We start from the raw sequence: 13,289 nt of genomic DNA on the forward strand, positions 1-13,289 counted from the left end.
GTCAGGTTTCTGGCCTAGACACAGTACTGAGACCGTCCTTCTAGATTTAAAAAAAACAGATGGACGCTATCAGGGACTCTGGTAAACTCTGCATCTTACTACTTTTAGATCTTTCAGCAGCTTATGATTTAGTCAACCATGACAAATTATGCCAAACCCTAACCACTAACTTTCATTTTTCTAAAAAAGCCACCTTATGGTTAAAAGCCTTCCTCTCTGACCGCACCTCTAGAGTCACCTTAGGGGACGAAGCAACTGAACCCATCGCTGTCCCGCTGGGAGTGCTACAAGGATCTTGTCTCTCCCCCACGCTTTACAACGCCTACACAAAATTACTCTTCGCTGCACTAGATGCTATGGGAGTAATGTATACAAATTTCGCTGATGACACACAAATTTGTATACCCTTTACAGGCAACCTCGAATAGGATACGGCCTGCATCAATAACATCTACTTCCTCATCCAAAGCTGGGTGGCCAACAATAGTCTATGCCTTAATGGAGAAAAAACAGAGATCCTCATAGTCGGCTCCCCAGCCAAACTCAGCAAACTCCACCCTGACCACACTTCCATAGTCATAGATGTTACCCCTGTCCCCATCTCCAACAAAGTCAAAACCATAGTAGTTTACCTTGACCCTACTCTCACCATGAATAACCATTTTAGTGCCCTTGCCTCCTCTACGGCATACACTGCTAAACTCATCACACTAAGTAGGCCCCTCCTCACTGCCAAAAATTGCCTGACACTTGCCAGAGGCCTTATCCTAACTAAGATAGACTATTGCAAGATTCTACTGTTAGGCACCTCACTTAAACAAATTACAACTCCTCCAAATCAAAGCCCTCAGAGCAGCCATGCACATCAACAGAAGAGAGCACATCATCACAGAAGAGATGCTCACTGGCTTCCAATACAAGCAAGAATCCTCCACAAGACTCTCACCATCACCCACAAATGTATCTCTGACAACGCCCCTATCTATCTTAGTTGCAGCATCATTCGTAAAACCTTGGCCAGAACGCTCAGATCCAGCGCCAACACACACCTCCACATCCCACGCCAAACAACTTCGAGGGCAGGTAACGCCAGCTTCCCCAAAGCAGCGCCCCACATATGGAACTCGCTTCCCACACACCTCAGCAATGAACCCTCTTTCCCAAAGTTCAAGAAACAACTAAAAACCTGGTTATTCATCAAATATCAACAGCACAGTTGCAACCCAAAGCATCTCCCCTGTCTGAACACTGCCTATTCTGCACACACCCCGCGTTACTTGGGGTACCCCTCTGTCTCCTCCTGTAATTGCCTGAGATACCTAAGCGTGATGTAATGTGCTCAAGATACCCAAGAGACTTGTAACTGTATAAGATTCCCATGACAACTGTAATTTGCTCAGGATACCTAACATATATGTAATTGCTTAAGACTGCCATGATAACTGTAACTGCTTAAGATGCCTGTGTTGTATGTAACCTATGCCGTGACACCTAAGGGTGTGGGCATGTAATCAAATGTAATAATTAAATAAATAACTACTCTGGCTTTTCTAGCATGAGGGTGCAGTTCAAAATCTCAGTATCCATGCCTTCTGTGCCAAAATCTCTTTGCCATTCAAAGTCTCTTACTCCAGAGGGCCTGATGCGACAAACATTCTAAGTTCCTCTCTCCTCAGGATTCTCATACGCACAACTTCTGTGGTGATTCACTTTTCACCCAGGGTCCCCCTCTGCGGGGCTCAGACCCACTTTAACACAAAAACTGCAATTCTCCCTCCGCCAGGCTCGGACCAGTTTATCGCATTTATTCAGACTTTACTGTACCGAAATCAAAGAATTACGACGGTGCGCAGGATTTTGCTTGACCCGTCGCAGGACCACTTTGATTTACAATTCCTTACAGAGACCTTCGACTGAGCTCACACGCGGTGCCAGACCACTCTGTCAAAAGTATTGTATCTTTTCCTTTCATAGTTCAAACACTCATCAGCAGTTCAACTTTACTTGCATCTTTTATCACACACGTTTTAACAATGTTCGTTGTAGGGCTCGCCCTACAATGTTTCTGCTTGCAACCTTGGCTTCAACGCACAATGCTCTTATATTGGTATCCCCAACTCACCAGCTGTGTTGATTTCACTGATGCTGCTTTGTTCTCGGAGCCAAGGATGGTACCACAGCATCAGCTGTTTTTCCCCGCCTTGATTAGTGACACGAGAGGGCCCCGGGTATCTCCGACACACAATGCAGGATTCTTCAGCTAGGTTTCCTGGTCTTATGCTTTCCACTTTCGAGGGGTTTTGAAAGTAATGGTATCTTGTTGGAAAGGTCAAGGGAATTTCCCTCCCTGTGATCCCCTCCTGTTTTGCCGTCTTTCTTCTCTCGTCCAGCTGCCGTCTCCAAACTGCTGTTTCCTTGTGTGCTTTGCCTCACTCAGAGTGTGCTCTCGTGCTCCGACTTTTATCTGTGTGGGTAGGTTTAAAGGAAATCAGGTGTGAGTAATTGTCAGTTATTGCTTGACCTCGCCTGACCAATGCATTGGGACATGTCAGGTACACTGCTCGGCTATTAGTCTGTTCTCTCCCAGGGCAGGCTGTCTGTGTGAGAGTGTTTGTGTTGGAAAAGGAGGTGGGTAGAGCTCCTACGTATCCTGTCTGATAGGTTGGGGTAAAGGCGTTACAGGGAAGGGGATACCGCATCTCACCATCCAGTGTCACACTCCCACTACCCAAAGACCCCTCACTCAGGTGATTCTCAGCGCTGGTCCACCCTCCAGGAACTGGATCCAAAAGCAATGTCTGTGTCCTGGCCACCTGGATGACAGATCCCAAGGGACTAGTCAGTGAGACACCTTCTGGTTTCTTACAGTAGGCTTTTTCCGATACAGATTTCCTGCATCCAATCCTGTGCTAAGAGGGGCCCTGCATCGGGTTCTTTTGCATTCTCCAAACTGAAGACCATGCACCAGCATTTGTTGCCGACGGGAGAAGTGTTCGAACCTGCATCCCCTGGACATCAGGCACTGGAACTGAAGGCGGGAAAAGCAACCTCAGACCCTGTTCAGAAGACCTGCCAAGTCTTAAGAATCTGAGTACGGATTGTGAGTTATACTGATACTTACCTGAACCCCTAACCCGCTTTTAAAAGTTTCAAACTTTAAAAAACTTTGATAACAGTTTGGCCTTGCCATTGCTTGCTCGCCGAAGCACTCCAAAGTTGGGGACACTTGTTTCTTATTTAGAATAGCTTGTCCTCCACCACTTGCAGTTCTTTATTGTACCCCAGAAACCCTACATTAATTGTTTCCCATCTCACAAACTGTGTGGAACTTTGGTGAACATTTGGGCACAAGGCCCCATACATCTTAGGGTTGGACTTCTAAAGTTAGTGGTGTATCTCTGTGGACCTGTACTGCTGCATACTGATACTTAATTTGCTTTACAAGGGTTTTATATGTATTTTGCCCCACTCCAGTGATTGTATGTGTATCTTTTATTTAGTGTTGTGTGATAATATTACATGCTAGCAGTAATTTTTCATAGTGTTATATGGCCATAAATAAATACATATTTTTATAACTGATTGTCTAAGTCTGTTCCCTGACTTTTCACTGTGAGGACTCATTGAGGATCTCTTACAAGCTCACCACCTCTTGAGACATAGCTAAGACCACTTGTCCACTTACCTTGAACGGGTTTGACTACAGCTCCCAGAGTTGTCTCTGTCAATAAACTAGGTTGGCCTTCTATACATCTGTCCTCCAGGCCAGAGTATAGAAAATCAGTATTAACAGAGCGGGTCTGTGCAGAATCACCCTAAGGATTCCCCTAGGAGCCTCAGCGCTGGTGCAGGAACCCATGTAGGTCAACTGACTTGAATTGCAGAGGCGCCTCTGGGTCTTGTGATAACTGTAGTGATCAGAAGGGGCCATATATTTTCAAGCAATGCCTGCCTTTTGATGTTGATTCGTCAAATCTCCCAAGACTGTTTCATGTCCCTCTTGACATCACTCTTTACCACAAACTAAATTGAAAGTATGTTTGTATTTCTGTTTTATATTGAGCAAAACTTGCTCAAGAGCATTGGAGCGTTCAAGAGTTGAAGGAACAGGAGAACAGTTTACAAAGGTCCAGTGGTAGAACCTGAGAAAGACTTACCTATTTCACACCTAGGAATTCCTTAAAGAACAAGGTTTTCAATTATTTCCTGAACTACAGGAGCGTTGGAGCGGTCATGATTGCCACAAGAATGGTGTTCCAATATGCCGAGCCATAGTAGAAGTACTGTTTGCTGGTCTTTTCCTGCTAGCTGGTTTAGTTTCCAGCCTAGCAATGGTCTGGTTTCTAAAGGTGTGTGCACCGCCCTAGATGTACAGGTAGGTAGGTATCTGGTAGTGGTTGACTTTTAGGTCATACAGGCAATTTTGTATTCTGGCAGGAGATAGGGAGCCAGGCAAAGTCACACAGAATGGTGGTAGTGCTGTCTATTTTTTTCAGAAAAGCTGACAAGGCAAGTTGTGTCATGATGAACTGCTTTGAGGGAAGCAGCACGGCGAACCAAACGAGGAAGGCATTACCCATCAATGTGTGCAATCATGAGAACCTGTAGCATATTCCATAAGTCCTTTGATGGGAAGAAGAGCATAAACACACTGAACAGCGTAAACAGCGTAAAACTGGTACCATGCGGTCTGGGCTTTTCTTATTGATGTGCAGCTGAGAAGAGATGTTTCTGTCCATGATGAACCAGAGAGATTTGGTGGAGAGGTCCAATTGAGGGTGAATCCGTCAAGGTGCATCTTGTTCATCTTTGGATGGTTTCCTGGCTGGAGAGGTGGGCAAGGAGCATGCATTACGTTTTGTACGAGTTGAGTTTTTGGTCATCCATGCTTGTCATCCATGTTTGACAGGTGGCAAGGCATATTTGGAGGTGAGTGATGCCATGGGAGTAGGTTACTTTACGGTACAGATGGGTGTGAACCACACAGTAATGCAGTGAGATGCCTCGGTCGTCAAGGAATAGTCCTAGTGGTTTCATGTATAGACTAAAGATCATCGGGGAGAGGATTGAGCCCTACGGCACTCTGCAGGACCTGGGCAGTGGTCAGATCTGAAGGTGCCTGTCCTGTCAGCCTGGTTTCTGCTCAAGAGTTAGAAGCTGAACCAATTGAGAACTTTTCACATGAAGCCCATCATTTATGCAAGGTGGCTGGTCATAGTCTGATGTTCCACCATATCGAAGGCAGCTGATAGGTCTGGAAGGACCAGGAGGCAGGAATCCCCTTTGCCCATGATCTGGAATGCAGCATCGATGGTCCACTATATCGAAGGCGGCTGATCGGTCTGGAAGGACCAGGAGGCAGGAATCCCCTTTGCCCATGATATGGAATGCAGCATCACTGATAAGCAATCAAACCATGTAATACCTGTTGAGCTATGTCTCGTGAATCTATGTATCTATATATCTGTGCCATCTATGTCACTCTCCGTCTCACCATTGATCCATGTAGTTAACCAATCTTTCCATCCATACATCTGGATATTGCTCAGTCTCTAACTATCTTTCAATCTTTCTATTGGTCCCTGTACCTGTCTGTAAAGGTACTTTAGTATAAGTCTATTTGCCCACATATCTCTGCTTTTATATATGCCTGTCTGACATTAGGATTGCTTGTTTGTTGGTCCATCTGTTTTACTTATCAGATAGTGGAATAGTCCACCTATGTGCCTCTATGTTTACTTGCTTTTATTTGTGGGAATACCTTGTTCAAGGAGGATATGTTTTTATGCTTTTTGCATAAAACTCTCACAGGAACACATATCATTTCTGTGTCAGGTTTAGGTTGTATTTAGTCTAAACTTTTAAGCTTCAACTACTAACTGCATACCTTCCTACTATGTGGGATATGCAGCTGGAGGGGGGATTTGGTATTCTTCGGGTTTCTGTGGTAGGTTGGCTTCATTTGAAAACACTTTGTACTAACCCCAGGTCAAAGTGAGTACTGTGCCTTTTTTGTGAGCGATGTGTGGGGCAATGCTTCATCATAGTGAGCATTGGGGAAGGCCCTTCCAATGGTTCCACAGTGTGACGTTCAGATCTGGAACTAGGAAAATAATCACGCCCTCCATGTGCTTGTATCATGGCTCTCTCACAGGCACTGCATGCATTTGTATATCTTTCTGTGTGGATAGCCATTGCTCTCTGCCTATATTCCTTGATGGCAACTCTCCAGGGGCCCAGAATGCCAGAACTGAAGAAATGCTTTGCCCGCGAGTTCTCCAGACTTTGAGCTTGTGGCACATGACTAACTGTGCTGCTGCCTTCCTAAATAAGGACTTTCACATATGCCCCAAAAGCAAAATCCAACAACCTTTTAAGGGTTATATGTACGTGCTTAAATCACTGAAAGAGTTATTTTGTTTAATTACATAGACATTGTTCATAATGATTTGCTTTTTGTATCTTAAAAGGTTCTTTATAGACCAGATGGACAGATTGAAGGCAAGCTGTATTCAACGGGTTACCACAAAATAACTGTTCCTGTCCCCAAGAGCGGGGAATACATTGTTGAAGTTCGAGCGCACAGTGAAGGCGGAGATGGCGAAGTAGCTCAAGTCAAGATTTCAGGTAGAGTTGCAGGCTTTCCCCCAAATACTGGATATTAGCAGAATTCTAATCTGTGTCAGTATGAGGAGCACATGTGGTGTGTGGTACTGCAACCACGATAGCATGTCACAAGACTTTTGGGGTAGTGTGTCTGCATGTACGCGTGTGTGCACGCATGTGTGTGTATTTAAGCAACATCCTACTGTGAACCATCCACTGACTAATATTCTATCTGTTATGATTTTGAGCTGGTAATATAACTATACTACAAGACACCCAAAAATCAGGTTTCCATTTGGGCAGCACTTTAAATGTATAACATTTCCCCCTTTGTCGGGATATTTTTTGATGAATAAGGTGGGGGAACATCTGCCTGGCTGATATATGGAGTCACATCTCATTCTGGATTTTCCAGCTGTCCAACATCTCACATGAGTGCAGTAGGAACATCTGAGCCGCTGAACCTTTCGGAGAGGTTCAGTGGGCCAATCATCACCCTGGAATCTCTAGGTAGGTTATGTGGCAATGCAAAAGGCCAGATTACCTCCTAGTTCTCTGGCGGGTGTACTTGGACTGTTAGCGGAAGGAACATGGCTAATAGACTTTAGTAGAGATCAAGAGAGCGTGTGCTGTAATCTTGATGATTATTTATTCAGTGCCTTGTGCACTATGAGCATGGAACAGCTACTGCTTCAGATGGTTAGGAAGAGGGGGAGCGGTGATGGATGGGAGATGTTTGTTTTGTTACCGCCAGTATGCCAACAGCCGGGTCTTGTGCGCCATATAAATAAAAAATAAAAAAAATAAGGAGAGACAACATACCATTTAACAATGTTTTAAGAGCTCCAATCCTCAGGGTCCCAAGGCCCAGAGGCCTTTAAGTGCAGAAGTATGGATGGGATCATCAACATGGCTCATGTGTTGTTCAGGGAAGGTCCCTGTTCCAGTAATGTTGGAGGGAGGTACAGCCTCAGGTGTGCTCCTAGTGGGGGGCTCTGGTGACTTCTAGACACAGGATGTTGGAGAGGTGCTAGCAGGGGGAGGTGTTAAACCTTTCCCGGAGAGTCAGGTAGAATCCATGAGCCACTGACAACAATTGTGTTTGTCTTTTCCACATTTGATTGCCTGTGTTCCACATTTTGTTCCCTTTTTGGGACATTTAATTGTGTACTGTGCTTGTCTTGATACGTTCCTTAAACTGTATCACCCCCCTTTTTATACCCGCTGTGATTGCTCTTTTTAAATCCCTCTCATTTTTTAATGAGGAGTAGGAGGTGGGTGCTGTGGTATATTCGGGGCTAGATGCTCTGCCTCTTGAGACACCTCATCCGAGGACAAAGATGTGGAAGCCTTGCAGTATGGCATAGGGGGATATCCACTAAGTAATGGACAAGAACAGTGAGGGAAGAAGGTGGAAAGGGTGGAGCCTCGCGGCGGTAGCATGCAGTCATTGGTGGAGAGAGCCATCAAGTGGTGTGGGAGGAGATGTACAGGCGGTAGGAATTCCCATAGAGGAGATTGTGGACTTGAGGCAGAATAGGCTGGTGACAGCAGTTGAGATGTTGCAGGAAGAGTCTGATTTTGAGGGGCTGGTACGGTACAAGAAAAGGAAAATGTGAGGTGGTAGGGGGTGGAACGCAATTTAGCTAAACATTGTTTCCAGTTCTGTAGTCTGGATGGTATACTGCGCCATCCAGCAGAACCGAAAACATTTTTGCCAGTTCTATAGTGTGGGTGGTAGACTGCGCCATCCAGCAGAAGTCTGAGTTCACCAGATTGTTAAGTGCTCGCAGCGCTTATGAGTCTAATGATACTCTCTCTGACAACACGAGATCAGTGCACGCATTACGACGATAATTTATCAAGCGACCTTTAATGCCCAGATTTGAAAAAGGCACACTTAGGGTGCCGAAACACGTGTCATTCTTATGGGCTATCAATAAATATACGATGAATTAAGAAAAACTGGTTTTGGTTGATACCTGAACTTCACTGTGGCGCAGTAATAGATGGGCACAGAAACCCTTTTTCACTTTTTGCAAACGGAGTGGGGGAACTCTGTGTCTCCGTTCTCTGCTCCCACCGGTGCGACACTGTGAAACTTTTATGCTGTATCAAGTCACGGAGGTCCAAGAGTGATTGCACAAAAAGTTCCACGAGCTTCAGTAATGGTATCAAGAAAGACACAGAATCAAGTTTTATAGTTTCAAAACCTTAATTTACTATAATGCTGGGGTTAGTGTAATACCAAACTGGCCCTAACTCTAAAGGGATGGTTCCCTCAACTGATGTGTCTAAGGGCCGCCGCTGTCTAAAAGACGAAAACCAAAATCTGTCTGTGGCTAAACCTTTGCCTGCCCTCACTCTCTGATAAAAGGTGGTAGGAAGTACATTTAAAGAAAAAATGGTGATTCAAAAAGAAACGCATACCAAGGCTGGTTTCAGGTGGTCTTCTCAAAAGGTGTGGCTTGGTTAGTATCATCAAAGTTAATTACAATCGAAAAGAAGTTATTCATTAGCTCTTCTTCACAAAGTTCTTGCACTCTTTTACAACAAATCCCAATGTCTTTAGTTCCTGGGGATTCCCTTCCACAAGCTTCAATCCTTCCAAGTTGCAGACAAAACAAAAATATAACACTGTTTCTTCCTGGCCTCTCTGGTTTCCCTTCCCCATGCGCATGCCTCCTTGTTTCACCAAATAAAAGTTCACCTTTGTTAGGCCCCTTAGGGTTCCCTTCCCCAAGCTCAGGCCCCTTCAGTTCCAAACACAAAATGCAACTTGACAAAATGTGCTTTCCTCTTATTTACAGTTCTTTTCACACACAAAGTTTTCATGGGGTAATATCAGAGATTTTCGAAAACGCTAGGTTCTTTGCCCCTCCTAAGCGCGACCACTCTGATCTTTGGCCCCTCTCCGTATTTCCTGTACCTGCTTTTCTTCTATCCTTTCCTCTTTCATGTGCTTCCTGCACCCCTTTGTTATCTTACACTTTGCTGTCCACACTTGCACATTCTTTGTTTTTCTCTTCTCTTGCCTTGCTGTGCCCCTTGGCACCTTCCTTTGGGTTTACTTTCTCTTCACTTTGCCTCTTGTACATTCACTACTTTGCTTTCATGCACCCTTGAACCTGTTCTTTTCCTTTCCGTGCCTCTTGCACACTTGTTTCGCTCTCTGGTGCTCACTTGCACCTTTCCTTCACTTTCAGGTCACTCGCACCCCTCTTATTTACTTTCAAGCCTTTTTTGCTTCTTTTCCTCTCTCTTTAGCACTTCGGTGCCCACTGGCACCTTTCCTCTACTTTGGGTCACTCGCACCGTTCTTATCTACTTTCAAGTCCTGTTCTTTCTTTTTCGTTCTCTCAGCACCTTTCTCTCGCTTTCCATTCACTTTCCATTATCTTTCTTGCTTTCCGCGTAGTACCGCTTGCAAACTCCATCTTCCTCCCTTCCTGCTCCAGCTAGCCGCACGTTCCCGGGTTTCTCTCATTTTCAGCCTTGAAACTCCAGGGGCTCACCGCCTGACACTCTCAGACCCCCTTGGGACCGGCTCACCACCCAATTGAACAAGCACTTCTCTACACGTCAGTAGCAGGACACGAGCTGCCTCAATCCAGCTCCCTGGAGACATGGCTCCCTAGCCATGCAGCAGCCCCTCACAAGCACCAAGCCAGCGTTTCGGCATGCCGCTCTCCTCTGGCTCCTCCAGGTTGCTTTCCCTTCAGTTCCCTGCTCCTTTGCTTCTCAGCTTCTTTGCAGTTACACAACTTGCTCTCCTGATTGCGCAAAACCACACCTTTTATACTTCAAACAAGTCAAGTGGAGTCAGGTGTGAGTAGTCACTGTGAAACACCTGACCCTATTAATGGGACAACCTAACGGTAGTAAGTGGCAGTCTTCCCTTTGTTTCTCAAGGTGTTTTGTGCAGGCAATCCTCACTACTCCCAGTGCCTCTTCTTCTTCTCAGTTTTTGACAGAAATGGGGAGAGGGAGTTGTGTTTCTGATAATAAAGGGGCGACCCCTCTAATCCTCCCTTTCTCATCTCAGGATTATAGTGATTTGTGTGATATTGAATGAGTGGTGTTTCTAATTTCTTCTGATTGGGAGTATTGGGGTAATTTTAATGAATGGGTGTTTGTTCCACTTTCCCTAGTCATAGCGTTTTATCAGAAGAAGATATCTGGAAAGGAGAAAGTTGGATTACAGAATACCCTCTAGGTTTTGTAAAAAGGTTTGGTTTACCTCTAGATTTGGGTTTCTCTAGCTTCCATCCTTTTGATGGAAAGTCATGGCCTAAGAGGGGTCCGCATGACAATATCCCATGAAAGCTGAGGAAGGGATTTCTGATGGAAAATGGGGAGATGGGAAACACCATGTCTCACCCTTGGGTATTCTATTCCCAATCGCTCGTGACCGTCCATTCAGGTGATCCTCCCTCGCTTGTCCACCCAAGGGTCGGGATCCAAAATCGATGGCCATTCCCTGGCCACCTGAATGGAAGATCCCGGGGAGTAGGTGGGAGAACACTGTCAGGTTTCCCACATTACATTTTTCAAAACTTGTTTTTGCTTACTATATTTTCACATGAATACATTTTCCTGGGGACATTTTCACATAGAACCCAGATCCGGGAAAATGAAGAGGATGATGTGGGGCAGGAAGAAGTGAAACACAGAGCTGGATGTTGGGCAGCAAGTGGTACACATGGAGGTGGATTTGGTGCAGAAGATGCAACATGAGGAGGTGGTGAAACACAAGGAGATGGATGCCAAGGAAAGAGGATGAATACAAGGAAATGAAGGAGAGGCACGGGGTGGGGTCAACAGAGGATGCAACTCAAGGAAGTTAATGAGGGGCAGTAGAAGGTGGAACATGAGGTGCATGAAGGGTGAGAACTCAGATTGAGAAGGAGAATGTAGGTAGGAAGGTCTGAGGTTGCTAGAGGAGGATAGGAGTAGAAGTAGGCCGACCAGACTGATGCCAGGCAGTCCTGCCCTTTGGCAGAGAAAGGCAGACCTGATAATGGACACATGGAGGGTACTGCCCCAACACATTCTGTAATGGCTGATTCTATGTGCAGCATTACTGACTGACTGTGCAATTGTTTGCCAATTCTACAAGAAGAATGTGCAGTGGGGCAAGAAGAGTAAGCGTTATGCATTGTGAATCACTCTAATATTTGTCTGTGGCATGAATTGATGTTTAACACCCATGTGGCTGCCACCACTCCTGCTGCCTCACTTACCCCATACAGTTATACAGAAGAAGCACCTGCCAGAATGTCTATAGATGCAGGCTGTTGCCTCCAGGCCATAGACAGTGGCTGCATGAGAAAGAGGCTTAGCTACAGCCAGTGGCACCATGCCAACTATCCTACCTGAGTGGACGTCTAGCCCGCATATAGGGGAAAGGTTTTCTCTGCATCTATACGGCAGCAGCTGATATGGTCATATGTTCAGCATGTGGGTGAACATTTCCTGCACTGGGGAGAGATGTAAGTTTGAGGAGCAGGAAGACAGTGTAGTCCAAGATGCTGCAGAGGCTTACCTGTGTATCCATCATCCACACATCTCCCACTAAATTGCTCCATCCATCCAGCAGAACCAGAAACATTGTTTCTGGGTCTGTCATTTGGGTGGTAGACTGTGTAGTCTGGGTGGTAGACTGTGCCATCCAGAAGAACCGGAAACATTGTTCCAGTTCTATTGTCTGTGTGGTAGACTGCGACATCCAGAAGAACCGGTATTCTGAAATGGTGTTTCCCATTCTGTAGTCTGGGTGGTAGACTGCGCCATGCAGCAGAACGGAAACGTTTCCAGTTTTGTTGTTTGGATGGTAGAGTGTGCCATCCAGCAGAAGCAGAAACTTTGTTTCAAGTTCTGTACCGTAGTCTGGGTGGTAGACGGCACCATCTAGCAGAACCCACAACATTTCCAGTTCTGTTGTCTGGATGGTAGACTGAGCCATCCAGCAGAACCGGAATTTTTTTTCCAGCTCTGTAGTCTGGACGGTTGACTGTGACCGAAAACGTTGTTTACAGTTCTATAGTGTGGGTGGTAGACTGCGCCATCCAGCAGAAGTCGGAAACGTTGTTTCCAGTTATGTAGTCTAGGTAGTAGACTGCACCATACAGTAGAATCGGAAACGTTGTTTCCACTTCTGTTGTCTGGATGGTAGACTGAGCCATCCAGCAGAACCAGAAACCATGTATCCAATTCTGTAGTCTGGGTGGTGGTGCAGAACCGGAAACGTTGTTTACAGTTTTGTTGTTTGGATGGAAGACTCCACCATCCAGCAGAGCCGTAAACGTTGTTTCCAGTTCTGTAGTCTGGATGGTAGACTGCTTCATCTAACAGAACCGGAAACGTTGTTTCCAGTTCTGTAGTCTGTGTACTCTGAATGGTAGTCTGAGCCATCCAGCAGAACCGGAAAAATAGTTTCCAGCTCTGTAGTCTGGACGGTTGACTGCGCCATCCAGCAAAACTGGAAATGTTGTTTCCAGTTCGGTAGTCTAGACGTTAGACTGCTCCATCCCACAGAACCAGAAACATTGTTTCCAGTTTTGTAGTTGTTAGGCAGAAACCTGTGCAGTTCCCTCTGGGACCACTGCAAAAGATTTAGGACTACAGGTGTTTGGCAATAAACCCACTTGGTAGCAGTCTGTACCACACAGATTCACTTGGTA

The 13,289-nt window shown here is 45.6% G+C and overlaps 1 protein-coding gene across 5 annotated transcripts in view; it reads left to right on the forward strand.

Moving 5' to 3' along the window:
• Window positions 1–13,289, forward strand: part of CNTN1 (contactin 1) — a 1,316,193-nt gene that overhangs the window by 1,231,247 nt on the left and 71,657 nt on the right. For all 5 annotated transcript variants that reach the window (XM_069627984.1, XM_069627985.1, XM_069627983.1 and 2 more), the window contains one exon: window positions 6,471–6,627. In XM_069627984.1, the coding sequence (XP_069484085.1) occupies window positions 6,471–6,627 (157 nt within the window). The remainder of the gene's footprint in view (window positions 1–6,470; window positions 6,628–13,289) is intronic.

This window comes from Ambystoma mexicanum, chromosome 12, assembly GCF_040938575.1.
Source record: "Ambystoma mexicanum isolate Mex_15411 chromosome 12, UKY_AmexF1_1, whole genome shotgun sequence".
NCBI classification, from domain to species: Eukaryota; Metazoa; Chordata; class Amphibia; order Caudata; family Ambystomatidae; genus Ambystoma; species Ambystoma mexicanum.